This window comes from Zophobas morio, unplaced genomic scaffold (genome assembly GCF_036711695.1).
Source record: "Zophobas morio isolate AGI-343-1 ecotype UQ-CSIRO unplaced genomic scaffold, CSIRO_AGI_Zmor_V1 ptg000020l, whole genome shotgun sequence".
Classification (NCBI taxonomy): domain Eukaryota; kingdom Metazoa; phylum Arthropoda; class Insecta; order Coleoptera; family Tenebrionidae; genus Zophobas; species Zophobas morio.
In genome coordinates, this window is record NW_026972125.1 from 1,633,461 (window position 1) to 1,648,068 (window position 14,608).

A 14,608-nucleotide genomic window follows, 5' to 3' on the forward strand; every position below is an offset into this window, starting at 1 on the left:
TTTTCTTATTTTCACAATTTTTGAATTTTTCAATGTTCCGATTTTATAATTTTTTTTTTAATTTTAATTCTTTCATTTTTTCGTTTCCTCAAATTTTCGATTTGCAATTTTTTGTTTCGTTTTGTTTCTTATTTTTACAATTTTTCGATTTGTCCGATGTTCCGATTTTATAATTTTCTGTTTATTCAATTTCAATTTTTAAATTTTTTATTTCATCAATTTTTCGATTTGAAATTTGCCAATTTTTCATTTTTTTGGTTCTATTTTTCAAGTTTTAGTTGTTCGGTTTTTCTATTTTCGATCTTTTTGATGTTTCAAGTTTTAGATTTGCAATTTCACGAGAATTTTTAATAATTTTTAATTTTATTTTAATTTTTCAGTTTTTCGATTTTTAAATTTTTGAGTTGTAATTTTTCGTTTCGAATTTTTTTTTATTTTTTCAATTTTTCGTATTCATTGTACTAATTTCTTAATTTTTTAGTTTTTAAATTTTGTCGTATTTTACTGTTTCGGTTTCATAATTTTTCGTTCTTTCGACTTTAATTTGTTGAATTGTTAAATTTCTCGACTTCCGAATTTTTCAATTTTTCACTTTCCTGACTTTTTAAGTTTCATTTTCTCGACTTTATACCACAATTTTCCTTGTTTTTTTTTTATTTTTCAATATTTCTTTTGGTTTTATAATTTTTCCTTCATTCACTTTTTCATTTTTTCAATTTCCCGATTTTCCAATTTTTCGTTCCTTCAATTATTCTTTTCTTGAATTTTTCGATTTGAAATTTCTGAATTTTACAATTTTTTGATATAACATTTTTTCGTTGTTATTTTTCTCTTATTTTTGTAAATGCTTCTTTCGATTTTATAATTTTTCTTTTACACAGTTTTTCATTTCTTCAATTTCCCGATTTTTTAATTTTTAGTTTCTTCAAGTTTTCAACTAGTAATCTCTCTATTTTACAGCTTTTCGTTTCACAATATCTCGTTTTCTCTTTTTTTTTTATTTTCCAATTTTTGGCATCTTGGATTTTTCGTTTCTTCAATTTTTCGATTTACAATTTCCAGTTCTCAATGATTTTTTTTCGGTCTTGCAATTTTTAAATTTTTCAGTTCCCGGATTTTCCAATTTTCAAATTTTTCAAGTTTTGGATTTCCAGTTTTCCGATTTTCGATTTCTTTCATTTTCGGTGTTTCTTTCTACAATACATATTTCGGTTTTTCGATTTCGCATTTTTCGATTTTAAAGTTTGTCAAATTTTAATCTATTCAATTTTTCAATTTTTCTTTTCTCCAATTTTTCCAGTTCTTGATGTCCAGATTTTAGATTTTTTAAAGTTTTCATTTTATACTTTTTGTTTTTTCATTTTTGATATTTAATTTTACGATTTTTCAATTTTTCAATTTTTTTGGTTCGGAAAGTTAAAATCGAGCAACTAAAAAATCGGAAAAAATGATAAATCAAGAAACTGAAAAACGATAAATTGCAAGTCGAAGAACCGAAGAAATGAAAAGTAAAAAACTAAAAATTGAGAAACTTAAAAATCGAAAAAAGTTAATGAATCGAAAAGTTGGAAACAAGAAAGAACATGTTTTCAAATCTTCGTTTCTTCGATGTTTCAGCGTCCTGATTTTTTATTTTTCAATAGCGCAATTTTTTGATTTTTCAGTTCCTCGATTTCTCAATCTTTAAATTTTAAAATTTTTGGATTTCCCATCATCCGATTTGCAGATTTCTTTAATTCCTTTTTACAACACATTTGAATGTTTAGATTTTTAAGTTTCTTAATTTTTACTCTTTCGATTTTTCAATTTTTCGTTTCTTCAGCTTTTCAAGGTGTTGATGTCCAAATTTTAGATTTTTCAAAATTATTGTTTTATACTTTTTGGTGTTTCATTTTTCATTTTTTAATTTTACAATTTTGATTCGAAAGCTAAAAAATCGGAAAAAATGATAAATCAAGAAACAGAAAAAACGACAAATTGCAAAATCGAAAAATTGCAAATCAAAGAACCCAAGAAACGAAAATTTAAAATCTAAAATTGTGAAACTTAAAAATTGAAAAAAGTTAATGAATCGAAAAACTGGAACGAAGAAAAACGAATGGAATCGAAAAATTATTGGATTTTAAAACTTTTTCATTTATTCCACTTTTCAATTTTTTCATTTACAATTTCCCGTTCTCAAAGATTGCTCGTGTTTACAATTTTCCATTTTCTCATATTTTCGTTTCTTCCATGTTTTGTTTTTCGATCGTGTAATTTTTTGATTTTTCATTTCCTGGATTTTCCAGTTTTTTAATTTTTCAATTTTTAATCTTTCGATTTTTCAATTTCTCGTTTGTTCAGTTTTTCAAAGTTTTGATGTCCAGTTTTAGATTTTTCAAAGTTTTCATTTTGTACTTTTTAGTTTTTTCACTTTTGATGTTTGAATATTAAAATTCTCCAATTCTTCAATTTTTTTGGTTCGAACAGTTAAAAAATGGAAAAATTGGGACATTGAAAAATTAAAAATCGAAAAATTGCAAAACTGAAAAATATTAATGAATCGAAAAATTAGAAGGAAGAAAAACGAATTGAATCGAAAAATTGTTGTATTTTAAAACTTTTTCATTTATTCCAATTTTCAATTTTCCAATTTTTTAGTCTTAGTTTTTCAATTTTTCCATCCTCCAAATTTTCGATTTTCAGCATTTTGTTGCAGTTTTTTATTTTCTTATTTTCTTATTTTTACAATTTTTCGATTTGTCCGATGTTTCGATTTTATAATTTTCTGTTTATTCAATTTCAATTTTTAAATTTTTTATTTCATCAATTTTTCGATTTGAAATTTGCCAATTTTTCATTTTTTTGGTTCTATTTTTCAAGTTTTCAAGTTTTAGTTGTTCGGTTTTTCTATTTTCGATCTTTTGGATGTTTCAAGTTTTAGATTTGCAATTTCACGAGAATTTTTAATATTTTTAATTTTTTTTTAATTTTTCAGCTTTTCGATTTTTAAATTTTCGAATTGTAATTTTTCGTTTCGGATTTGTTTTTTATTTTTTCAATTTTTCGTATTCATTGTACTAATTTCTTAATTTTTTTCAATGTGAATTTTTCTTATTGTTGATTTTTCAGTTTTTCGGTTTTTTAATTTTTCATTTCGTCAATTTTGATTTGAAATTTGTTTAGTTTTCATTTAAATATGTAAAAATAATTATAATCTTTAAAAATTTTCACATTTTCAATTTTACAATTTTTCCATTTTTGAATTTTTCGATCTTTCAATGTTAGTTTTTCAACTTTACAATTTTGGCGATTTTACAATTTTTTGATTCATTAATTTTTTTCGAGTTTCCAGATCTTTTTGTTTCTGCATTTCTTGGATTTGCAATTTTTCGATTCTCCACTTTTTTGATTTTGTATGTTTTTGTTTTTTCAATTTTTCGATTTTTCAAATTTTTTTATTTATTAGTTTTTCGATTTTTAATTTTTCGATTTTTCGATTTTTGGATTTTTTAACTTTTCGGATAAAAAAAATTAAAAAAATTGCAAAATTATAAAACTGAAAAATCAAAAATGAAAAACGAACAAGAATAAAATAAAAGCTTTGAAAAAATTGCAAAATTGAAAAATTTAAAAATTTGGAAAATTTAATAAACGAAAAATTATCAAATCGAAAGAAACATTAAAAAAATAAAGAAAACGAAGAAAAAGTGATATAAAATCGAGACAATGAAAATATAACATTGAGAAAACGAAAATAAAATAATCGAGAAAGTGAAAAATAAAAATTAAGAAGTTGAAAACTTGAGGAAACGGAAAATTGAAAAATCGAAAAATTAAAAATTAGGAAACTGAAAAATTATAATATCGAAAAATTGAAGAAACAAAAAATTGAAAAATTTGGAAATGGTGAAACTTAACGTTGATACAACGAAAAATTATGAAACCGAAACATTGAAAAATTCTAAAAGTGGAAAGTTGAAAAATTGGAAACCGAAAAATTGCAAATTAGAAAATTGAAAATTCCAAAAAATGAAAAATTTTACTTTTAAAAAACGAAAAATTATAAAATAAGAACACTGAAAAATCGAAGAAGTGAATAAAATAAAAAGTGGAAACGAAAAATCGCAAATCGAAAAATTGAAGAAATGGAAAATTGGAAAACGAAAAATTGAAGAAACGAAAGCTGAAATAATTGAATTAAAAAATATATAAAATCGGTAGTCTGAAAAATAAAAAATTTGTAAAAATGAAGAAAGTAAAAACCCCAAACAAAAAATTGCAAATCGAAAATTTGAAGAAATGAAAAATTTTAAATCGAAAATTTTCAAAATCTAAAAATTTAAAATATTGAAACTGCAACAACAAAAACTATAAAAACCGAAACGAAAATTTGTAAATCAAAAAATTGAAAATTCGAAAAAGTGAAAAATTTTACTCTTAAAAAAGAAAATTATAAAATCGGAAAACTGAAAAACGAAAAATAGAAAAAATAAAAAGCCGAAACGAAAAATTATAAAGCGAAAAATTGAAGACAAGGAAATTGAAAAATCGAAAAATTGAAAAATTAAAAATTGAAAACTCGGGAAATTTCAAGTCGAAAAATATCAATATTAAATTCGAAGCATTCAAAAGTTGGAAAATTGAAAAACTGAAAAATTTTAAAATGAAAACTCGAAAACTTGCATGTCGTAAAAGTGAAGAAACAATAAAAAATGAAAAACTGAAAAATTGCAAATCGAAAAATTAAAGAAACGAAAAATTGAAAAATGGAAAAATTAAAAGATGAAACTGAAATAAATATCTAAAACTGAATATATGAAAAACTAAAAATTCTAAAAGTTGAAAGTTGAAAATTTGAAAAAACCGAAAAATTGCAAATCAGAAAATTGGAAATTCCAAAAAATGAAAAATTGTACTTTTAAACAACGAAAAATTACAAAATCAGAATACTGAAAATACGAAAAATAGAAAAATAAAAAGCGGACACGAAAAATTGCAAATCGAAAAATTGAAGACATGACAAATTGAAAACGAAAAACTGAAAAATTAAAAATTGAAAACTCATAAAACTGAATAATTTAAAAATGAAATCTCGAAGACTTGCATGTCGCAAAATCGAAGAAACAAAAAAAAATGAAAAATTGAAAAATTGGAAATCGATAAATTGAAGAAACGAAAAACTAAAATAATTGAATTAAAAAAATATATAAAATCGATACTCTGAAAAATCGAAAAATTGTAAAAATGAAGAAAGTAAAAATCTCAAACAAAAAACTGCAAATTGAAAATTTGAACAAATGTATATAAAATTTTAAATCGAAAAATTTCAAAAACTAGAAACTGAAAATATTAAAACTGCAAAAACAAAAAACTATGAAACCAGAAACGAAAATCTGTAAATCGAAAAATTGAAAACTCTAAAAAGTGAAAAATTTTACTCTTAACAAAGAAAATTGTAAAATCGGAACACTGAAAAACGAAAAATAGAAAAAATAAAAAGCCAAAACGAAAAATTACAAAGCGAAAAATTGAAAACTGAAAAATTTAAAAATGATAACTCGAAAATTTGCATGTCGTAAAATTGAAGAAACAAAAAAAAAATGGAAAAATTTGGAAATTGAGAAAATTAAAGTCGACAGAACGAAAAGTTATGAAACCGAAACATTGAAAAATGGAAAAATTAAAAGATGACACCGAAATATCTAATACTGAAAATACGAAAAATTAAAAATTATAAAAATTGAAAAAACTGAAAAATTGCAAATCAGAAAATTAGAAATTCCAAAAAATGAAAAATTTTACTTTTAAAACACGAAAAATTATAAAATCAGAACACTGAAAATACGAAAAATAGAAAAAATAAAAAGCGGCCACGAAAAATTGCAAATCGAAATATTGAAGACATGGCAAATTGAAAACGAAAACTTGAAAAATTAAAAATTGAAAACTCATATAACTGAAAAATTTAAAAAGAAACCTCGAAGAGTTGCATGTCGTAAAATTGAAGAAACAAAAAAAATGAAAAATTGAAAAATTGCAAATCGAAAAATTGAAGAAACGAAAACTAGAATAATTGAAATCGAAAAAATATATATAAAATCGGAACTTTGAAAAGTCGAGAATTTGAAAAAAATTGAATGCAAATCGAAAATTTGAAGAAATGAAAAATTTTAAATTGAAAAATTTAGAATCTAAAAATCGAAAATATTAGAACTGCAAAAGAAATTATAAAAACCGAAACGAAAAATTGAAAATTCCAAAAAGTGAAAATTTTATCCTTAAAAAATGAAAGATTATAAAATTAGAACACTGAAAAAACGAATACTAGAAAAAATAAAAAGCCGAAACGAAACAGTTGAAATCGAAAAATTGAAGACATGAAAACCTGAAAAATCGAAAAATTGAAAAATTCAAGTATGAAACAAATATACATATATGAGAAATTAAAGAATCGAAAAATTGAAGATTCGAAATGTTTCAAATTCGAAAAACCGGTTTTTATTTTATAGAGTTTATCAGAAAACAAAAATCGCACAAATGTTTTATAAATTGAAATGGTGGAGGAGCCGGGCGACTATTAAAAAATTTAAGTACTCACTAGAACTTCGTATCACTGATATGTGTATGAAGTTCAACAGATTGTATCGCCAGTATTGAATTATTCAGCTCGTTATCACTCATGGCGATAATTGTAGAAATCAGGCCACCAGCCACCCACGCCGAACCCTTTTAAATTCCCTAAAACAACCCTTATTCACTTTATCTCCTCCCTCCTAAAGGTACCCGGAAGAGGTCTAATTTATTTAACTGTGCTTCTAAGTCGAGCGCCGCTCCTTCTGTCACGATATGCCTGTCTGGAGTGAAGAATTTCAATATACATTGCAAGCATGAATCTTTTAAATTTAATTCCTCCAGAAATGTCTGGTATTTCCATTCACTACCTATATATAATTTCGCAGATGTCTTTTCCTCCCCTTATTTATTTTTTATTACTTGTGTTTGTGTACACCATCTCCGCAATCCTGTCAATAGCAACTCATCGAGAAAATCCCCATTTTCAGGTGAAACGTAGCATTATGCTGAAGATGGCCGACGCCTGCAACGAACACTCCAATCGGAGCTTCCACGAGATGTACGTTCAGAGGCACAATAACGTCTCCATCTTGTACGCCGACATCGTTAATTTCACGCCGCTCTCGGAACAACTATCGGCTTCTGATCTGGTGAAGACACTCAATGAATTGTTCGGGAGATTCGACCAGATAGCGCAGGTAAAGAGGATGTGCTGCTTGTTCCTGGCGCTGAATAGTGCCTCGACCATCCCTAACTTAAATCTACGCTGTATTGAATTAAGGGGGACTCGCTAGACGAGGTATAACATTTTTTTGGTTTTTTCTATGAAAAAATGATATTAATATAGATGTATCATACATCAAACTGCAGCTTTTTTCATATTCTAGAGCGCAGAGACCAGTTCAATCAACTAAAAAAATATGGCTGAGAAATAAGTATCGTAAAAAAAGCACCATTGTATGTTTTTTTTTCAAGTTTTTTGAGTCATAACCATCATAGAATCGCTTGAAAATTCGCACATGGATAAAACATCACTTTTTACAGCGCGCAGAGTCATTAAATGTTTGTTAGTGGTACAATTTGTTTAAATAATAATGTGTTTATTAAAATCAAAATATACCACAAATTAATGCAAAATACGTCGAATAATTTTAATAGGAATATCAGAGGAAAATTAATGATCTATTGGTTAGCAGAGTTTTTAACAAAAACTAACGATTATTGAAAAAAATGGGTATCAGTTCGACAGATTTTGAGCAGTTAGTTCAGTACTTTGCCGATAGGAGCGCCACTAAAGCTGATTGTTAGAGTTCTCGGCTGATTTTTCTAATTTATGGCAAGGAACTCAGTTTTATAACAAGCCGCCAGGACCGGCCGTAGTAATCTATTGTTAAGGAAATTAACTTTTACGCAATGAGGTACTATCATAAAACCGAATTAAAACTGAGGAACTATAATATTTTTACTCCACTCAGGATCCTGAATTCAATACACATGATTACTAAAAATTCATTGTAACATTATTGTTAATATATATTTTACTTTCTTAATTAATAAAACTAATAAACATCTTTATAATAATAATAAAAAATATATAAAATACAGCTTTTGTTTAACACGTATAAGTAGCTAAGTGTATCTACTACTTATCCCAGAAACGAGGTGTTTTAAAAAAGCCCTACGCTCAGTAACTTCTCCCTTCATTGTTTAATCGAAAAAAGTGCTCGTATATGTTTTCATTTGCCGGGAGATCATTTTCAAAATATATTTATAATAAAAATATGCAAGTCTTGGTGATGAAAAATGTACTCCTAATAAATTATTAAAGTACATAAAAAAATAGAAACAAATTTTATTTATTTTAAAAAAATCTCTCGCAAAGGCAGGTTCCTCTTTCTTCTTGAATCAATTATTTCGGGCAATAATGCGCCAAAGTAAAATCTGCCAAGTTTATGTTCCATCTTTTTACATATTTCTTCGTTTTTTTCTATATTAATTCCTTTGGATGTCCACACAACAAAATAAACTTGTGAAATACCCGTAACAAGCATTGGACTTGAAAGTAGTAATCATGATTTTTTTTACTTTCTGAATTTTCCATTTTTCGATTTTTTTTTGTTTCGATTTCTGGACTTTTCAATTTTTCTTTCATTTTTCAATTATTCGATATTTGAGTTTTGGGATTTTTCAACATACCTAAATGTCCTCAATTTTTCTATTTTTCTACTTTTCGATTTTTTGGATTGATGAACTTTTGGATTTTCGATTTCTCAATTTTTCGATTTTGCGATTTTTTGATGTTTCGATCTCGGTTATTCGATTTATAAAATTTTTCGACTTTTCGATTTCTCAAGTTTTCAGCAGTTCAATTTTGAGAACTTTTCAATTTCTGGATTTTTCCATTTTTCGACATTTTAATTTTTCAACTTTCGAAATTTTAGTTTTTCCGATTTTTCGATTTTTCAAATCTTGGATTTTTCAATTTTTTCAATTTTTTATTTTTCAGTACTTTGCTCAATTTTTGGATTTTTTTTTCTCCATTTTTTGAGTTTTCAATTTTCCGATTTTCCGATTTTTTGATGTTCCGATTTTTCGACATCTTGATTTTCGGTTTATAATTTTTTTTTAGATTTCTTAATTTTTCAATTTTTCAGCAGTTCAATTTTGAGAATTTCCCAATTTCTGGATGTTCCACTTTTCGATTTTTTTTTGATGTTTCGATCTCGACTTTTCACTTTTTAAGTTCTTCAATTTTTCTTTTATTTTTCAATTTTTCAATATTTCGGTTTTGGAATTTTTCGAATTTTTAAATTTTTGATTTTTCAGTAGTTGGCTCAATTTTTCGATTTCTCAGTTTTTCGGCATTTCAATTTTAAGAACTTTTCAATTACTGGATTTTTCAGTTCCTCGATTTTTCAATTTATCGAATTTAAATTTTAGATTTTTTATTTTTTTAATGTTTCGATATCTTTCGATTCTTCGACTTCTTGGCTTTAGATTTTTCGGTTAGGTATTCAGTTTTTCGATTTTCAGGTTTTCGATTCTTCAATTCTCCGATTTTTCAATTTTTACGATTGTATAAATTTTGTATTTTAGATTTTTCGATTTTTCATTTCTTCCGATATTTCTATTTTTCAATTTTTCGATTTTTAAAATTTTTGGCTTTTCAGTACTTTGCTCAATGTTTCGATTATTTAAATTTCTTATTTTTACATTTTACAATTTTTTGATGTTTCGATGTCGGTTATTCCATTTATAAAATTTTTAACTTACGAAATTTTCGTTTTTCCGACTTTTCAAGTTTTGCGATTGTTTAAATTTTGGATTTTCGATTTCTCGGTTTTTCGATTTTTCAGTTCTTTAATATTTCTTTTCTTCAATTTTTCGACATTTTAAATTTTTGATTTTTCAGTACTTTGCTCAACTTTTCAATTTTTTAAATTCTCAATTTTTCGATTCTATGGTGCTTCGATTTCTCGATATTTAGATTTTTCGACTTCTTGGCTTTAGATTTTTCGGTTTTTTCAAGTGTTCGATTCTCCATTTTTCCGACTTTTCAACTTTTACGATTTTTTAAATTTTAGATTTTAGATTTCTCGGTTTTTCGATTTTTCAGTTCTTCGATTTTTCATTTTATCGAATTTTTTAAATTTAAATTTTTCAGTATTTTGATGTTTCAATTAGTCGATCTTTGGATTTTTAGACTTTTTGATTTTATATTTTTCCGTTTTTCAATTTTTCGATTTTCAGATTTTCGATTTTTCATTTCTCCAATTTTCCAATTTTTGCGATTGTTTAAATTTTGGATTTTAGATTTCTCGGTTTTTTGATTTTTCAGTTTTTCCATATTTCTATTTTTCAATTTATCGAATTTTTAAGTTTTAGATTTTTCAGTACTTTGCTCAATTTTTGGGTTTTTCAAATTCTCAGATTTTTATTTTTCCACTTTTCGAGTTTTGCCATTGTTTAACTTTTGGATTTTTTATTTGTCTGTTTTTCGATTTTTCGATTGATTTTTAAAGTTCTGGATTTCTCAACTTTTCATCATTTCAAATTTTCAATTTTCCGACTTTTTAAGTTTTGTGATTTTTCAGTACTTTGCTCAATTTTTCGATTTTTTAAATTCTCTGTTTTTCTATTTTTCAATTTTTCGATATTTCGGTTTTGGGATTTTGGGATTTTTCAACATGTCTTCAATTTTTCTATTTTTCTACTTTTCGATTTTTTGGATTGTTTAACTTTTGGATTTTGGATTTCTCGGTTTTTCGAGTTTTCAGTTCTTCCGATAATTCTATTTTTCGACTTTTTAAATTTTTGATTTTTCAGTACTTTTCTCAGTTTATTGACTTTTCAGTTTTTCGATTCCTCAATTGTCTGCTTTTTCAATTTTTGCGGTGTTTTAAATTTTGAATTTTGAATTCTCGGTTTTTTAAGTTTTCAAATTTTTAATTTATAAATCTCAGTTTTTCAATTTTTCTACTTTTCAATTTTTTGGATTGATGAACTTTTGGATTTTCGATTTCTCAGTTCAATCAGCAAAATTTAATGAATGCGCAAATTTATTTTATTAATTTAATCAGGAACTACAAAACCGAATGCTTTGAAATCTTGTAAATGGTTTAAATTTCTCATAAGCATGGTAAATTTTTGATCAAAATATATTTGCTCATCCCTCCTAAAAAATGGATGACGCCACCCCAAAATTTTGCTGAATAAATCCTATCTAAAATGTATACAATATGATGAGTCTCTTCTTGTGATTTATCATTCCATTCATGTTTTTTGGATTTGCATATACAGGATAACCCCAAAAATTAATGAATGCGTAAATTTATTTTATTGATTTAATCAGGAACTACAGAACCTAATGCTTTGAAATCTTGCAAATGTTTTAAGGTTATAAAGAGCATAATAAATTTTTAGTCAAAATATATTTGCTTATCCCCTCCAAAAAATTGATGACGTCAGCTCAAAAGTTTGCCAAAAAATCCTATTTAAAATGTACAAAATATGATGAGTCTCTTCTTGTAATTTATCATTCCATTCATATTTTTTGGATTCGGATATACAGGGTGACTCAAAAAATTTAATGAATGCGCAAATTTATTTTATTGATTTAATCAGGAACTACAAAACTGAATGCTTTGAAATCTAATGTGAAAAAAAACATAAAGGCATGCAGGCCTCACGTTTCCAATAGCGAGGGAAGTACTGTCTAAACTCTTTAGACCGATTTTTTTAATTTTCCCATTTCTCCATTTCTCAATTTTTCAATGTTTCAGTTTGGGATTTTTTCACTGTTTCGATTCTTTAATTTTCCGTCCATTTTTAGGTTTTTCAATATTTCGGCTTTGGAATTTTGCAATATTTCGTTTCTTTATTTTTCAAATTTTTGATATTGTGTTTTCTCGGTTTTGAAATTTTTCGAAATTTTAATTTTTCAGTTTTTAAAGTTTTAGGTTTTTAGATTTCTCACTATCTCGACTTTTCGATTTTTCAGTTCCGTGATTTTTCAATTTGTCGAATTTTTAAATTTTAGATGTTTTGTTGTCTTTGATGTTTTGAGTTCTCGATCATTCGATTTTCTGTTCGAGTTTTCAGGCTTAGATTTTTTTGTTGTTCAATTCTTGGATTTTTAAAATTCTTGTTTTTTAAATTTTCCTATTTATCAACTTACTGGGATTTCAATGTTTTGATTTTTTGATTGTTCAATTCCTCGATTTTTTGAATTTTTAGTTTTTGATACGATTTTTTTTTCAAAAATTTTCAGTTTATCAAATTAACTTTACGATACTTCAATTTTGCTCGATTTCGATTTCTTAATTTTTATACATATTACTGTTGGGATTTTTCAATTTATCTCGATTCTCCATATTTTCGGTTTCTCGAATTTCTTCATTTTTCGACTTCTCAATTTTCCGATGTTTCAGTTATACGATTTTTAATTTTTTTTATTTTTCAGTTTTCGATTTTTGACGTTTCTACATTTTTCGATTTCTCAATTTTTCGATTAACTGATTTTTTGATTTTCCGATTTCTCTATTTCTCGATTTTTCAATTCTTTCTTCAATTGTGATTTTTCAGTTTTTCCATTTCTGAATTTTTCAATGTTTCAGTTTTGGATTTTTTCACTTTTCCGATTCTTCAATTTTCTTTCCATTTTTCAGTTTTTCAAGATTTCAGTTTTGAATTTTGTCACTTTTTCGATTTTTCAATTTTCCTTCCATTTTTCAGTTTTTCAGTATTTCAGTTCTGGGACTTTGCAATGTTTCGGTTCTTCAATTTTTCCATTTTTTGATGTTTCGATTTCTCGGTTTTTCAATTTTTCGATAGGTATTTTAATTTTTCAATTTTTAAGTTCTAGATTTTCCGTTAATTTTTTTTGTTTCCTTGATGTTTTGATTTGTCGATTATTCGATTTATCAAGTTCTCGGTTTAGATTTTTTGGTTTTCCAATTCTTCGATTTTTAAATTGTTTAATTTTTAGATTGTTCAATTTCTCGATTGTTAGATTTTTCAATTTTTTGGTTTACCGATTTTTTTTCATTTAAAATGTTTCATTTCTCAATTATTAACTTTTCGATTTTTCAATTTTGGTCTAATTTGATTTCTTAATTTTTTGATTTTTTGATTCCTCTACTGTTGACGTTTTGATTTCTCGATGTTTCAGTTTTTGAACATTCCGACGTTTCGATTTTTCGACTTTTTGGCTTTTCGAGTGTTCAATTTTTTGATTTTTGAATTTTAGATTTTTGTTTTTTTGATTTTTTTGGTGTTTCGATTTCCCAATTCTTCAATGTTTCGATATTTTAATTTTTCAATTTTTCGAATTTTTAAATTTTGGATTTTTCTTTTCTTTTATTTCTCAATTTTTGGATTTTTTAAATTTTACATTTTTCAATTTTACTTTTTTTTGATGCTTGGATTTCTCAATTTTTCAAGTTTTCAATACTCAATTTTTCAGAATTTGAATATTGAGAACTTCAATTTCTGGATTTTCAATTTTCAGATATTTTGATTTTTTGATTTTTTAATGTTTCGGTTTTTGGGTGTTTTGATTTTTCGATTTTTCCAATTTGTTGTCTATTTTAAGTATATTTCATTTTTCAATTTGCGCCTTCTGCGGGAGTATTATTTGTTGTGCTACACTTGACGGGCGAGGGAAGTTCTGTCGAAATAACCTTCGATCAATTTTTATACTTAGCACGTAGGGTTCTTACTAAGCATTCCTTATTTAACCGAACAGTTATTAATTTAACTAAGCAGTTATTATTTCACCAAGCATATATTATTTTAACTGAGAATTTATTTTTTAACTGAGCATTTATTATATAACTTAGCATTTATCATTTTTACCGAGCAAAAATACAGAGCGTTTAAAAATACAACTGTGCATTTAATTTGTTCCCTTATCTAAATAACAAGAAAACGGTATTAATAATACATTTAGATGAATCAAACTTGTCTCTCGTCTAGCGTTCCCCCTTAAATTTGTACAAAAATCGTGTGCCACCGTATAAACTCGATAGTGGGATAACCGCAGTGTAAACTCTCTCCTGGATATTGCAGTGCTAAATAAATACGGTTGATCCTGTTTGGCTTTATAATTCGCTTTTACTGGCCATGTTATCTTGGTCCAAGCGTTTGCATAGTTATAAACGTACACCCCAGAGCAAGTGAACAGTGTTGTCTGAAGATTCAATCGTTGCAATTTCGATGTTGCCTCATTGTTGTCTTTAATGGGAAAACTTAGGTGGGAAAGCTCCTTAACTCCGTCTTCACAATGCCGGAACTTTTCACTGGGAAATTTTAAACGGAACAAAACGGTTAATAAGTTAAGAGGTCGAAGAATGCGAGGAATTACAAGGGGGTGAGCAAGTCGGCGGTGAACATTGTTGAAGGTGGAAGAAAAAAGACGTGAAGAGGAAAAGAAAAATTGGTGTTTGAGTTTTCTTATTTTTGTAAATAAACAGACTGCGGTAATGAAGTCAGTACAAAGTTATAATACAGAAAAATAGAAAGAAGTAACGTCTAAAATGAAAACAGAATTAGT

At 26.1% G+C, this 14,608-nt stretch overlaps 1 protein-coding gene across 2 annotated transcripts in view; it reads left to right on the forward strand.

Moving 5' to 3' along the window:
- The window catches only part of LOC135131384 (adenylate cyclase type 2), a 200,326-nt gene that overhangs the window by 109,710 nt on the left and 76,008 nt on the right, over nucleotides 1-14,608 (forward strand). For both annotated transcript variants that reach the window (XM_064059064.1, XM_064059065.1), the window contains exon 5: nucleotides 7,044-7,253. In XM_064059064.1, coding sequence (XP_063915134.1) covers nucleotides 7,044-7,253 — 210 coding nt within the window. The remainder of the gene's footprint in view (nucleotides 1-7,043; nucleotides 7,254-14,608) is intronic.